The sequence below is a fragment of the Macaca thibetana genome, chromosome 5 (genome assembly GCF_024542745.1).
Source record: "Macaca thibetana thibetana isolate TM-01 chromosome 5, ASM2454274v1, whole genome shotgun sequence".
NCBI classification, from domain to species: Eukaryota; Metazoa; Chordata; class Mammalia; order Primates; family Cercopithecidae; genus Macaca; species Macaca thibetana.
In genome coordinates, this window is record NC_065582.1 from 33,936,603 (window position 1) to 33,951,484 (window position 14,882).

The 14,882-nt window shown below is 36.8% G+C and overlaps 1 protein-coding gene across 1 annotated transcript in view; it reads left to right on the forward strand.

The window, feature by feature from the left end:
* Positions 1-10,953: 10,953 nt before the first annotated feature.
* The window catches only part of ASIC5 (acid sensing ion channel subunit family member 5), a 36,351-nt gene continuing 32,422 nt past the window's right edge, over positions 10,954-14,882 (forward strand). The window contains exons 1-2 of the mRNA XM_050791282.1: positions 10,954-11,044; positions 13,469-13,775. Coding sequence (XP_050647239.1) covers positions 11,005-11,044; positions 13,469-13,775 — 347 coding nt within the window. The 5' untranslated portion in view covers positions 10,954-11,004. The remainder of the gene's footprint in view (positions 11,045-13,468; positions 13,776-14,882) is intronic.

Below are 14,882 nucleotides of genomic sequence, written 5' to 3' on the forward strand. Positions count from 1 at the left end.
GGTCTTTGCATGACTTTCTGTATGGTCAGCAGTGAACTTTGCTGCAGGCCTCCTTCTTGGTTTATGGATTTGGGGGCATGACCTGTAACCCCCACGGCAATGCTTCGTTTAGCCTTCGCACAGCCCGGGTTCAATCCTGGCTTAGCGACTGAGTCCTTTCAGGTTTGATATCTGCATAACTTTGCTATTTGTTGATTCTCTTCTCCTCCATGAACCGCCCTGGATTTTTCTTTCTCTGAGGCTTTGGTAAAATTCGAAAGGCGGAAATATTGGCTTCTTCTTATGGCTAAAGTCAAGTAATAGGGGATTTAAAAGGATTTTCTTAAGGAGTGGTTAGCTTAATTAAAGATGAATATCTAAGTTATAGGTATATTTAAAAAGCCTTTATGTTTTTTTTTTTCTCTCTTCTGAGATCTTGCTTTGCTGGAAAACAGCTTTTTCTCAGTCGGCTGTATTATTTTTCTCCATTTTGCTTTACCAATTTTAATGCACACATGAGAGGGGAGAGATCTCTGTCTTCCTCATGGAACCCCAGGAATTAAAAGTGGATAGATCCCTCTCAAAATCTCTTTTTGCCTCCCTGTAATACCTGCCTATTAGGCTCTAAAAGCTGCATGTTTTCCTAGCCCTGCCTCTTAAAGGGACCAATAATCCAAATAGGAGGTCGGCAAATGAAAAATTGTATGGCTACTGGATTTTCTTCTTCCTGTCTGTGTAGTTATATATGTTTTGTGTGTGTAATGTCTATTTAAAAAAAAAAAAAAAGGTCTAATTAATTGGCCTAAAAGAAGGTAAGTGCTTGGATCAAATATTTTTAAAAAGAGGAAATAAAAGCTGTGGTACCTTTCAGTTCACATGACTTTAATCTTCAAAAAATTTAAACAGCCTAAAAGATTATTGGTAAAGTGCAGATGTCATCAAAATATAAATAGGTGGACTAAATTATGTAGGTCAAGTGCTGCTTTTTGGGTTTTGAGAACTATTTGTCTTGCCTGCTCCACAATTGGTAAGGCCTGGGGACATATAGAAGTAACCATGCCCTTAATTATGCTGGAAGGAGTCAAATCTTGTTTACACCTAGCACATAATCAAAACAACTTACCAAGTTTTAACGTTAAAAATTGCTAGGAGTAACCATTATAATATGTAATAGAAACTACTGGAAATAGATTTACATGCAAGCTGTATAAGAACAGTAGGATGTGTTTTTAGTAAAAGAATACAAGAAAGAGTGGAAATGTAAGTTCTTGCTTAGGTTTAAAAGATTGTTTTGAATTTGATAAGATAAAGCTAAAAGTTCAAACAAGTTGTAAAGGGATTGTACAAATTAATCTTGCAAAAATTCAATCTTTGAATATATTGACTAAATTCAAAAGGATATTATATGGTTTTCTTGTGAAGTGAACATTAAAATAAAAGCAAAACAAGGTTCTTTTAAGGCACTAATCTGCTCTTAAGCTAAATTTGTGAGGGGTTATAAAAGGTTTTTTGTTTTTTAAATTTCTGATTCATCATTTTGGCAAAATAAATAACTTAAGGTAATCTGGAGTTCTATTTCATAATATCAAGTGTTTTAAAACTCTAACACATTTAACACGCTTCTGAAAATCAAACTTCAGTTTCAAAATTGTCTTTCCTGATGCCTGGCTTCTGGATGCTTCAGAGAGCCACTGGAGTATCCAAAAGAGAGGAAAACAGGATTATTTGACATATTTACATATATGAGATTGCCAAAATGGTGTTCAATATTCTTTAGGTTATATTTAGGTAAATAATACTAATATATGTTTCAAATTTGTATGGGATTTTAAAAATTCTAATGTCTCAGTATATGTTACCATAATTAAGGTTTTTATGTTAAATAATTATAAATGACAGAGATAACCATGCTTCTTTGTCAATTGTGTTTCTAACTGTAACTAACCTGGACATTTTGTTATTCACAGACAATTTTCTTATTTTAATCCTTTTCAAAAGATGGCTTGTAATAAGCTGTAGAACTCTGACAGGTGCTCTCAAATACAGGTTTCTGGTAACTTCGGAATAAAGGGAAAACGTACAGAACTCATGAAGAGCAAAAATATTCATGAATCCATAAAAACCGAGGCAATTTTTTTGACTTATGCTTGGAATATTGCTAATTCTTGTTTTTTTTTTTTTTTTCAGATACAAGGAAACTTATTTTGAACTATTTATGACCTTTAATATTTGAGTAAGGTATACTCCTGTGAACAAAATACAGAGCATGTTTGTCTGTCTGCCTAGCTTCTCCAGAATTTGGAAACTAGTTGTCAATATTCTTAACTTATGGCAATATAGATGTTTGCATCAGTGCAATAAGAATACATTTTCTTTTGAAAGAGGGTGCAATTGGATAAACTGGTTGTTTTACTAAGGCATTGACTGGAAGGGTATGCTTCCTTTTAAGGAGTCAAGCTCATCTTGCAGATGAGCTTCTTGAAAAAACTGGCCTCATACCCTTGTCTACCCAGTCCCTCTACAGGGTTTCTGACCTGTGGTTAGTAAAGAATGTCACTTTCTTACAGACTCAGAAGCTCCAAGTTTATCTTGGGACCTTAAGAGGAGAGAATTACCCAACTCACAGGTATTTGAGCATACAAACTGATGGCTGGGCTTGGCTTTAAAAAGTCTTATCTGAGATTCCCTGTGGAACAAATTTCCATCAAAGACAATGTAAAAGGTCTATGTAGAAATAGTTATTCCTTCTGCACTTTATGCAAATAATCAGTCCAAGTGTAAGATTAAAGTCTATTTTACAAACAACTCAGTCCTATAATGATTTTTTTTTAAACAAAATTGAGGATTGGAGAGAGAGAAATTATGTTTCAAAACTTATCATACACTTGTTATTAAATTATAGACTCAGTTGTTTTTAAGTTTTTGCCTATATTTTAGAGTAACCCTGCTTCTTCCTGTGAACCAACCAGTAATCTCTGACTACAGCTCAGAAGAAATAAAAGGGATGGGTAATGTCAAAAATTTGGATCAACATTCTAGTTCTGAGCAATTAGCCTGCAAATCCTGCCAGGTGATGGGAATAAATAGGATGCCCATCACCTGGAGGTTTCCTTTTTGGGAAAGTAAGACGAAGGGAGCTAACCAAAGTCAAGCCCCATGCACCCAAATCTTAGCAAGGATAACTATAGCCACCAGTTATCTGGGCATGTCCCAAGACGTCCTTTTCCTTGTTGGAGGAGGACTCAATTCCACAGCCTCACCTAAGCATTTGGCTTGTGATAAGAAATCCACACTAGCCCCTGAGACACATTTTTGTGCCAAACTCAATTCTAACCTTCAGATCAAAGCCCTAGGGGAAAACAACAACTAGATCTGAAGGACCTAGATGCAGATGATAATGGCAGTTAAAAGGCACAATGCCAAGCTTCCCATTTCATGAATAAAGGTCACACTAGTATCCATGGCATAAATGAGGTCTGGAGAATCCAAAGGCTACTGACAGCAGGGGAGATAGGGTGTACAAGGGTAAAAGCGAATACTCCCACCCACATTACCCCCTGTTAACACAAGTGAAGACCGCTTTGACACCCACCCTGTCGCAGTCTCTGGGACTTGGGGATACAAGTAAGGAGGAATCTGCTCCCCTTTTTGTAAATGAGTAGCCATTCATCATCAGTCTGTATACCTTTCTTTTTTTCTTTTTCTTTCTTTTTTTTTTTTTTTTTTTTTTTTTTGAGACAGAGTTTCACTCTTGTTGCCCAGGCTGGAGTTCAGTGGTGTGATCTTGGCTCACTACAACCTCCACCTCCTGGGTTCCAGCGATTCTCTTGCCTCAGCCTCTCGAGTAGCTGGGATTACAGGCGTGCGCCATCATGCCCAGCTAATGTTTGTATTTTTAGTAGAGATGGGGTTTCACCATGTTGGCCAGGCTGGTCTTGAACTCCTGACCTCAGGTGATCTGCTTGCCTCAACCTCCCAAAGTGCAAGATTACAGGCATGAGCCACTGCACCCAGCCGTCTGTACCCCTTTCAAATGCATCCTGAGTCTCTAGGACCCCTTTGAAAAAAAAAATCCTTCTTTTTTCGTGTTTCTCCTCTATTCTGTCTTCACAGATACGTAACTGTGTTTCCATACTATGGGACACCTCCCCCAGATGCATTCTCCAAACTGGGGAGAGTTAATTTCTCAAACTTTAAACTGGTTGGCTTAGGATTGGGCTCAGGGGAAGGGAACCCAGAAGCCTGACATGCTGGCTAAAGGGTAAAAGATTTTTTTTACCAGTTGGGCTTTTGGCCTCCCTCTCCCTGTGCAAACTGATAAAAGGCCTCAGAATTTTTCTAGCTGTATTCACCCCCACCCCCATTTTGTTTTGATACATGTTTTCTATAATCCGGTTTGTTTCTCGCCTTTACGCAATCAAACTCCAAACGTTCATGCAACCGGAGACTTGGATGAGGGCCCCTTTTGCCAGGGACCCTTTGATAGGCTTCTGAGGGAGCTCTGACTGCCGTTTTCCCCAAACAGCGCCCCCTGTCAGCAGAAAGCAGTTAAGATGAGTCTTTGTCCTTATCCTTATTCCAATGGCGGTTAGGTGTACTTCTTTAGAGGGGGAAATGATAGAGACAGGAGGTAGCCAAGAGTCCCCCGGTGAAACTCTACCTTCAAGCCTAAGATAGCCTGAAGGCTGAACAACCACACTGCTGGTCCCAGATGAAGCCTACCGTTTCCTGACTGATTATTTCTAAATGACGTCCACCTGTGCACTGGGATGATGGGATGGATTCTTGGAAGTGCATGCTGTTTGCAGGGGAGAGGAGCCTGGCTTCTGTTCCTGGGTGGGGAGTTGGGATTCAATCTGTGAGGTGGGAAACCTGCTAACAGGACTCTATCCTGCTTTGGTGAGATTTATTTTTCCTTTTCATCCAATAAATTCCATTCCCCCTCACCATTCAAAGTGTCTGTGTGCTTAACTTTTTCTGGTCCTGTGACAAGAACGCGTTTTTGTTTTTTGTTTTCTAAAACAGTGGGTGGAACCTGATGGGAGGTAATTGAGTCATGGGGGTGGGTCTTTCCCACATTGTTCTCATGATAGTGAATAAGTCTCACAAGACCTGATGATTTTATAAAGGAGAGCTCCCCCGCACATGTCTTCTTGCCTGCTGTCATGTAAGATGGTACTTTGCTCCTCATTCACCTTCTGCCATGATTATGAGGCCTCCCTAGGCATGTGGAACTGTGCATCAATTAAACCTCTTAAATTACTTAGTCTCAGGTATGTCTGTATTAGCAGTGTGAGAACAGACTAATACAATGAGTAAACTTATTTTAATTAGTCCTTCTAAAAAAGGTGCCAATTTGAAGAATTTCTTAAATGAGTAACCACAGAATAGGTTATAATGCATAAAATATTGAAATAATCCATGAGTCCACAAATACTTTTAAAAAGGTTTAAAAATTAGGAACATCAGAAGATGAAGTTCTTTTGTACAGATGAGTGCCAACAAATAAATATAGAATGCTAGAATTTGAAAAATCATCATTTTGAAACACCATAAAAGTAATTATTTCAGACAGGATTCATTGATTTATGCTAATAACATTATGTGAAAGATTGGGAACAAAATACTCTAACCTGAAATAATTGCCTCTGTAGATTACTTGTTAGTTCCAAAAAGAAAAAGGTTCATTTACAAAGTAGAAATTTTGCAGACACCTCCATAATCAAGAGATCAAAGTTACTGTCACCAAATATAGGAGACCCTGAGATCACATGCTTCCTGATATGTATGTGCACTGTGAAGGATACAAAATCACCTATGTATTACTCCTACTGGAAGTATTTGACCTGAACTTAATCATGAAGAAGAAAACAACTCTTATCTGAGAGGCATTTTGCAAAGCCTCTGAGATGGATTCTTTGAAAATAGCAATGTAATGACAAGACAAAAAAATAAAAAAATTAATTAATGTCTAGGGAACTTTTCTGGCTTAAAGGAGCCTAAGTAGACATGTAAACTAAATGTCAGCTATGATTCTTGATTGGGTTCTGGATTAGGAAAATTAAACATCATAAATTTAATTTGAGGAAGAATTTGGAAAATTTGAATATGAGTTGCACATTAAATAAAGTGCTGTATAAAAGTTAAATTTTCTAAGTGAGATCACTGTATTGTATTTATGCAGTAGGATATCCTGCTGAAGAGATAAGAGGTTCATACATTTAATAATGAAGATACATCAAATGTGGGAAAACATTAAAAATCATTGAATTAAAGTAAAGTATATGTGGGTATTCCTTGTATAGTTTTTGTAACTTTGCCATAAGTTTGCACTTTTTTTTTTTTTTGAGACGGAGTTTTGCTCTGTCACCCAGGATGGAATGCAGTGGCACAATCTTGGCTCACTGCAACCTCTGCCTCCTGGGTTCAAGCAATTCTCCTGCCTCAGCCTCCCAAGTAGCTAGGATTACAGGTGTGCATCACCACGCCCGGCTAATTTTTGTATTTTTAGTAGAGATGGGGTTTCACCATGTTGGTCAGGCTGGTCTTGAACTCCTGACCTTGTGATCAAACCACCTCAGCCTCCCAAAGTGCTGGGATTACAGACGTGAGCCACTGCGCCAGGCTAAGTTTGCACTTTTTAAAATAAAATGTTTTAAAAATTACAATAATTTTCATCATAATGCGTAATAAAAAAGGGCAAACTTCTTTTTTTGATTTTTTTTTTTTTTTTGAGCCAGAATCTTGCTCTGTCACTTAGACTGGAGTGCAGTGGTCTGATTCCAGCTCACTATAACCTCTGCCTCCTGGGTTCAAGTGATTCTCGTGCCTCAGCCTCCCGAATAGCCGGGATTACAGGTGTGCACCACAAGGCCCAGTTAATTTTTGTATTTTTGGTAGAGACAGGGTTTCCCCATGTTGGCCAGGCGGTCTCAAACTCCTGACCTCACGTTATCTGCCCACTTTGGCCTCCCAAAGTGCTCGGATTACAAGTGTGAGCTACCACACCCAGTCCAGGGATGAACTTACTCATTCAATGAGCAGCATATTTCTTTGCAGTTGGATAGATAAACAAACAAAACAGGCAAAAAGCCCTTCCTCTGTAGAGCTTACATTCTTTCTCCTTATTTCTGAGCTTCCTTTGTTAAATGGATGAGGGTGGGGAATGGTAAGAAGTATTGGATTTGATATTTTGTGGTCTGTCTCTTCACTACATGGAATTATTTCAGATGCATGAATTTGTTTGCTTTGAATATATACCTTGGCTAATTTCTTCCACCTAGAACTCTATAAAAATATTGTAATAAAAACGCTAACCAACAACACTTATGCATAGTCATAACAGAAAATGACCCTATTAGTTCTGTCTTTTGTATTATTATAGACCCAAAGCAAGACACCACTGAACCATTTATTACTCTAAAAACATTCTAAGCTGTGAGATTGCTTTTGTTTTTCCTTCTGAGATTAAGAATAAAATATCTATTTCAGATGTTTAAAAAAGCATTCCTTAAATTGTCTTTGTTTACAGGCCTTGTAGGCTGTATCTTGTTTGTCTAAATCTAAAAAGATTAATTGTAGCATTATTAATGGTCATGTATCACCCCCAATAGAAAAAAACTATAAAATTTTAATTTAAAGCTAAATTAAAAAATAGTAGTCAAAGTTTGTTTATACCTTTAGATATATGCCAATTTAACAGAATCAAAATTTATATTAAACCACATAAGAATTTTTTAAAAATAGAATTAACAGGAAATATTTGACTAACACACATTTATGTATCTATAAAACTGGTAATGGGTCAGAAAGAATATACTTCTCTAGACACTGCATATTGTTTTTAATGTTGTGTAGGCTCTAATTTCAATTGCAGGGTCAGATAAAAGGTTGGTTGCATTGTTTTTCTATACATGCTTTTTAATTTCATCCTTTGCATTTATTAACACTAATAGGTAGTTTTTGTTGTTGTTGTTGTTGTTGTTGTTGATGCTACCTGTTCAGAGGTATTGGAAAACAGTTTTTCAGAACTCTCTAGATTTTCACTTGGTTTGGTTTTTTCATTTAATTACCTACCTTTATGTGTGTAAGTATTTGGGTGGTATGGGAGAGAGGAAGAAAATTTGAAATCTCTCTTTTTAAATTTTTTTTCTTATTACTTTTTTACAAGTCCCTCTCAATGAAAATCTACATCTGTCAAACACATTTGCTATTCAAAACAACTTTAGTGAGCAGACAAAACAGAAGGAAGGAAAGTGGGCACTTCCATATTTGTTCTCAATGAAATATCTTAGAAAGTTAAGAAACTTGAGATCACAAAGGAGAAGCAACGCATAACTCTGAAGAGGACACTGGGTTTGATTTCAAATAAGGGAAATGAGGGAAAATGGCAGGAGATTTCCTAACTCAACAGAGAATATGGAATTTAAATTCACCAAAATCAGTAATAAGGTAGAAGTGAGAATAAAGTACTTTCAAAGCTAAATAGAGAAGGAGAAAAGTGTTTAAATGCTCATGTTAAAGTAAAAGAGAGATGAGGAGTTACTGGATTTGTGTGAGAAAGAGCAGATACATTTATTGTTTTTAAATATCATAGAAGAGAGGAATAAATTTGAGCAAATAAGTTTAAGAAGAAGCTTTCTTTCTTATTATTATTTGTTAATCACCAAGACAGTGGGGAAAATGTCTTTAGGACATGTCAGAGACCTTTATGGCAGCCCCTCCCATCACAGGCCCAGAGGCCTAGGAGAAAAAAATGGTTTTGTGGACCAGGACCAGGGTCCCCCTGCTATGTGCAGCCTAGGATCTTGGTGCCCTGTTCCCAGCTGTTCCAGCCATGGCTAAAAGGGGCCAAGGTACAACTCAGACCATGGCTTCAGAGGGTGCAAGCCCAAAGCCTTGGCAGCTTCCATGTGGTGCTGAGCCTATAGGTGCACAGAAGTCAAGAATTGAGATTTGGGACCCTTCACCTAGATTTCAGATGATATATGGAAACATCTGGATGTTCAGGCAGAAGTTTGTTGCAGGGGCAGGGCCCATGGAGAACCTCTGCTAGGACAGTGCAGGAGGGAAATGTGGAGTTGGAGCCCCCACATAGAGTCCCCATGGGGGCACTCACTAGTGGAGCTGTGAGAAGAGGGCCACTGTTCTCTAGACCCCAGAATGTTAGCTCCATTAACACCTTGCACCATGCACCTGGAAAAGCTGCAGACACTCAATGTCAGCCTGTGAAAGCAGCCAAGAGGGGGCCATACCCTGCAAAACCACAGGGGTGGAGCTGCCCAAGGCCATGGGAGTCCACCTCTTGCATCAACATGACCTGGATGTGAGACATGGAGTCAAAAGAGATCATTCTGGAACTTTAAGGTTTAATTACTGCCCTGTTGGATTTTGGACTTGCATGGGCCTTGTAGCCCTTTGTTTTTGCTAATTTCTCTCATTTGGAAATGGGTGTATTTACCTAATACGTGTGCCCCCTTGTATCTAGGAAGTAACTAACTTGCTTTTGATTTTACCCACTCATAGACAGAAGAGACTTGCCTTGTCTCAGGTAAGTCTTTGGACTGTGAAATTTTGAGTTAATGCTGAAATGAGTTAAGACGGGGCACTTTTGGGAAGGCATGATTTGTTTTGAACAATGTGAGGACATGAGTTTTGGCAGGGGCTAGGGGCAGAATAAAATGTTTTGGCTGTGTCCCCACCCAAATCCCATCTTTAGTTGTAGCTTCCATAATTCCCATGTTCTGTGGGAGGGACCCTGTGGAAGTTAATTGAATCATGGGGGCAGGTCTTTCCCATGCTATTCTCGTGATAGTGAAAAAGTTTCACGAGATCTGATAGTTTTATGAAGGGAGGTTCCCCTACACAAGCTCTCTTGCCTGCCACCATGTTAGACGTAACTTTGCTCCTCTTTCACCTTCCACCATGACTGTGCAGTCTTCCCAGCTATGTGAAACTGTGAGTCAATTAAACCTCTCTCTAAATTACCCAGTTTTGAGTATGCCTTTATCAGCAGTGTGAGAACAGACTAATACATAATTTAACCCCAAAGAAGAGCTCTTTAATGGAGAAATTCATATATCATGAAATTGATCCTATTCCTGAAATCTTTACTGTGATGACTGAGGACCTCTAGCCAGGTTCCTTACTTACATCACTTGGAATTCGTTGGCCTCCATATAAGACTAGTTTGAACTGACAGTGCTGAGTTTACAAGGTTTCAAATATATGCAAAATATACATAACCATATTAATGATTAATGGTGACATGCTTATAAAATGGTGACTCTAACAAGCTCTATTAGGTAGAGATACATGCAATCACTGAGTTCTGTCAAGAGATGGTGCCATTTATGCACAATAATGCACATTTTTCAGTTTATTATTCAGTATAATAAATTCTAACAATTTTCCAAAAGTGCTCATATAAAAAATAATAGGCCTTTATGTTTTAGTAAGTTGTTGTTTTCAGTAATCATTTCTTCCTCAGATATTTTTTGGTGTTTTATTTTGTCATATTTATTGGCTATTATTTCTGTTAGAAACAGCTTCTGATACTAAGAAAGAAACATCAACAAGAGAAGACACCTCTCCCACAAAAAAATTTATTCCAGCTGCATTTTGATTTGAAGTTGAATAAAGACAAAGGTAAAAAGAAAAACAAAGAAGACGTTCCCAGGTGAGTCATTGGAGTTTCAACTAGCCTGGTCAGGGGCCACTGTTAAACTACAGATATTTGATAGGAATTGTCCCTTTAACTGTGAGAAAATGGGTTCCTAATGATACTTTTTGCTTTTTACTCTGGGTTAGCTTCTCTTCAGTTCATAAATGCCCATACCTGGTTCTGTCAACATTTTTGGTTCAGATTATGTGCTTTATGAGGCCAAACATAGCAACACAAACATTTAAATTGCTTCCATGTTTTACAACCTCAACTGCTGTATTTTATATAAAGGCCACAAAATGAATACTGTTATTGATGAAAATTGGGTTACCCTGAGGACTCTTGCTTAACTGAAATCACAAATGGAGCAGACGGAAAAATCAAAAGTGTATGCTGAGAACGGTGAGTAAAGAGTGAACTCCTCAGAGCAGTAATAATTTTCATTTCTAGAGGCCAGAAGTAAGAAAAGAGGGAGTTTTTTTCTTATTGGGAAATTTTATTTCCAATGTTACAAAAATGAATAGTTTTAGTTACTTAGAAAAAAAGTTATTTGTAAGAGGGACTCAAAAATAGTTTTTAAATATTACTATATGCTAGAATCTGATTTTGTTTATTTGTTTTGTTTTGTTTCTTTTGGTTTCTATTTATCGTAGGACTGCAGGTTTTATTTTTAAAATGTAACAAAACGTATTTGATGTTCCTCAAAATGCTTTTATGTTGATCAGCACTCAATGCAAGGTCTACCTGTCATAATTACACTGTATATACTTCAGTCAGGAAAGTAAGAAGCTTCTGCTTTGAAAACTAGTGGACCATTTATTAAACCAATTTTAATCTTCCTGACAGTCATACATTCACCTAAAACAATAATAATAATAAAACTCTATTAAAACACTAGAAAATAGCTGGTATTTCTCCAGAGAGGCCAAACCAATTGTCAAGGATTAGATCTATATTAAACGGGCTGATTTTTGACAGGCAAACTTGAAAGTTAAATGTTTTTGGGTAATGCTTGCAACTAGTCATACTTTGCTTGTCAGTAGCTAGTTACTAGGTTAGTCTTCCCCTTCTAATAGCTTTGATCCCTATTGTAGGAAGGGTACAAATTATCCAGAGACTGTTGTTTTTTTATCAGAGTAAATTCTTCACATATGTTTGCATATGTGCAAAGACTAAAGAATACACAAAAGAGCATATTTAAATATATTTTGCTAATTAGTAACAATAACTTTTTTCTTGTTTCTGATTTTTCTCTGGGATTGTGCCAGTTAGTTGATACATGTTCATTAATTTTATACTAAAAACAACATTAATGAGGGTGCTATTCTAAGATTTTAGTCCAACTTCAAGCTAATTATATTAATACAGGCTCTCCTGCTTAGTGAATAATAATCATAATATGATTTGTAAAATAATCATATAATTTGTAAGTGAATGAAATGAACTCCCTTAGAAAATGTTAATAGACACCTTTTTATAGAATATGTCCTATAACTGAATAAAAAGCTTAGCTAATTGATTGGTTGTTTATGTTGTATTAAATAATGATTTAATAATAAATGGAGCTTTAAACTTCTTGTAAGTAAATTAATGCTGGATAGTTGAATACCTATATTCCAAAAGTATTATTTTGGGCAAAGGATATAAAAGTTAATTCACATAACTATGAACATATATAAAGCCATTAAGAACTAATTTTTTAAGACACTTTTAAAGTTTTTTAAAAATTCCTGAATATTTTGCCATTTACTACATCACCACTAAATTAGCAGAATAATAAATATAGCTAATACCCTTGAGTACTTATTATGATCTGGATAATGTGCTTAGCTCTCTCCAGGTATTATCATATTTAATACAACAAACTCATAAGGCAGATACCATTGCTGCCATTTGACAGAAAAGGTATAAGACTAAGAAACTTGGCCAAAGATGTGCAGGTTATAAGAGGAGAGGAATGGGCTGGAAGCCTGATCTTCCACTGCGAAGCCCATCTCATGCTCTTACCTGTATTGCACCTTTCCCTCAACAGAGGGATTCTTTGCCTCTTCTCCTATGAAAAAATGGAAAGAAATTTAACCAAAAGAAAATTTTCAACATATCATATATTGCCAAAAAAATGTAGTGTTACCTTCCCTGGTTCTCACCAATGAATATCAATAAATATTATTGATTGATTCCTGATAGATTTGAAAGGATGAATTCATTCCCTGAAGAGGTACAAAATAGATTACTAAACTAACACTACAACTGAACACTGAACATTCTGACTAAACAACCAACAAAAATTAAAATAGTCGTACATTAAAGAATACAAGAATGAAAGCTGCATTTATCATAAATTATACCATCACAGGACAAACATTAGTTAAGAACAGATTACTTTTAGCCATACTTATGACTCTCAGAGGAATAAGCCTGATTTTGTTCATGACTTCTAAGGGACTTTCAAAGAGAAAGAACATTTAAAAAATAAGAATTAATATTTAAAGTTTATGAGTTGTTGTAACCAACCTCTTGAAGGTGGATTGGTTTTAAAGCTGGAAGTCACCTATTAATACCATACCACTAATACATTTGCATTAATAATAGCCATTCTATGAATAGCATTAGCATCTTCTCAATAAACCCACGTAGTCAACACTTACACTTCTTGATTCCTGAATAAATCATGCAACAAAAGATGAATTTTTAGTTTCTATGAATTACACATAAAAGAGTCACCTCTTTAATTTATGTGAGTTGTGTTTTTTTACAGATAGCATTAAGGTTTCCTAACTAATTACTTTTTTTTTGGTTTAATCTTTTTATGGGCAAAACCTTAAGGACTCTTAGAAAAGATAAAGCTTTGCCTTTCAAAGAAACCACTGCTATCTCCCACTGAACGAAAGAAGTTTGACCATGACTTTGCCATCTCCACTTCCTTTCATGGGATACACAATATTGTTCAGAACCGGAGCAAAATTCGCAAGGTGCTGTGGTTGGTGGTGGTTCTGGGCTCAGTCTCACTCGTGACATGGCAGATCTACAGTCGCTTGCTCAACTACTTCACATGGCCAACCACAACATCCATTGAGGTTCAGTATGTGGAAAAGATGGAGTTCCCAGCTGTGACATTTTGTAATTTGAACAGGTAAAATTAGTTTTTTAAAGATAATTAGTTCCTATAAATTTGCTAGTGTAATCTTTCTTGGATGACTGACAAAGAGTTTTCTCATGTGGAAATTATCATATGTAAAACCACTGAAGTTCTTAAATTGCACTTAAAAGCACAAATTTAAGGGAGCAAAGAATTCACTAATTTCTTCTTTCACTTATTTTCCTTCTTTTCTTCCTTCCCTCCACAATCATATTCTAGGTAACATCCCAAATCGTATCATTAAATAGATGTAAAACAGATGGAGGTTTCACTGCATTGCCCAGACTATTCTCAAACTCCTAGGCTGAAGTGATCCACCTGCCTTAGCCTCCCAAAGTGCTGAACTTATAGATGTGAGCCACTGCGCCCAGCCCAATGTAAAAGTCTTGATCTCTGCATGTTAGAAGTTAATTAATTGGCAGAAAAGAGAAATATCAACAATTACAGTGCAATATGGTAATTGAGCAATAAAATAAAACAATGTGCATGGGTTCTGAAATCCCAGAGAACAGATTAATAGTCTCCATCATGGGTGTTATGGAAATCTGGGTATTAAAAGATGACTAGAGCTTTCTAAGTGGAGATGAAGAAGAACTGGAAGAGGGAACTACTTTGCAAACACATAAAGATATAAAATGTTCTGATGTACACATGATGAGCTATTTAATGTAGTAGAGGCAAGGCCAGCTCCATGGGTCTGTGATCAGTGCAGCTGCAAAGAACCCTGAGCTTAGAAGAGGGTTACATTTGATTCAATGCTCTACTGCCACTGTCTTGAGTCCTTGACTGCAACTTATTCCAGAAAACTGCAGTCTATTGACTGTACACCAAATCTGCTGAGAGGAGGGCAACTTTCCACCACTAGGCTTCCAGGCAATGCTTTGTAATTGCCTGTGGTGAAGCTTGAAATATCACACATAGGATTTTTGCCTGAGAAAGGAGGGCTTCTTAAGACCCACCACTTAGTTATTAGGGAAGTCACTCAGCCTTCTTAGTGTCAATTTTTATATTTATAAAATAAGATAATATCATCTACTTCACATATTTGTTGTTACATTAGATAAGGTAATAAGTACTCCATTGTGTTTCATTCCTGGGGGA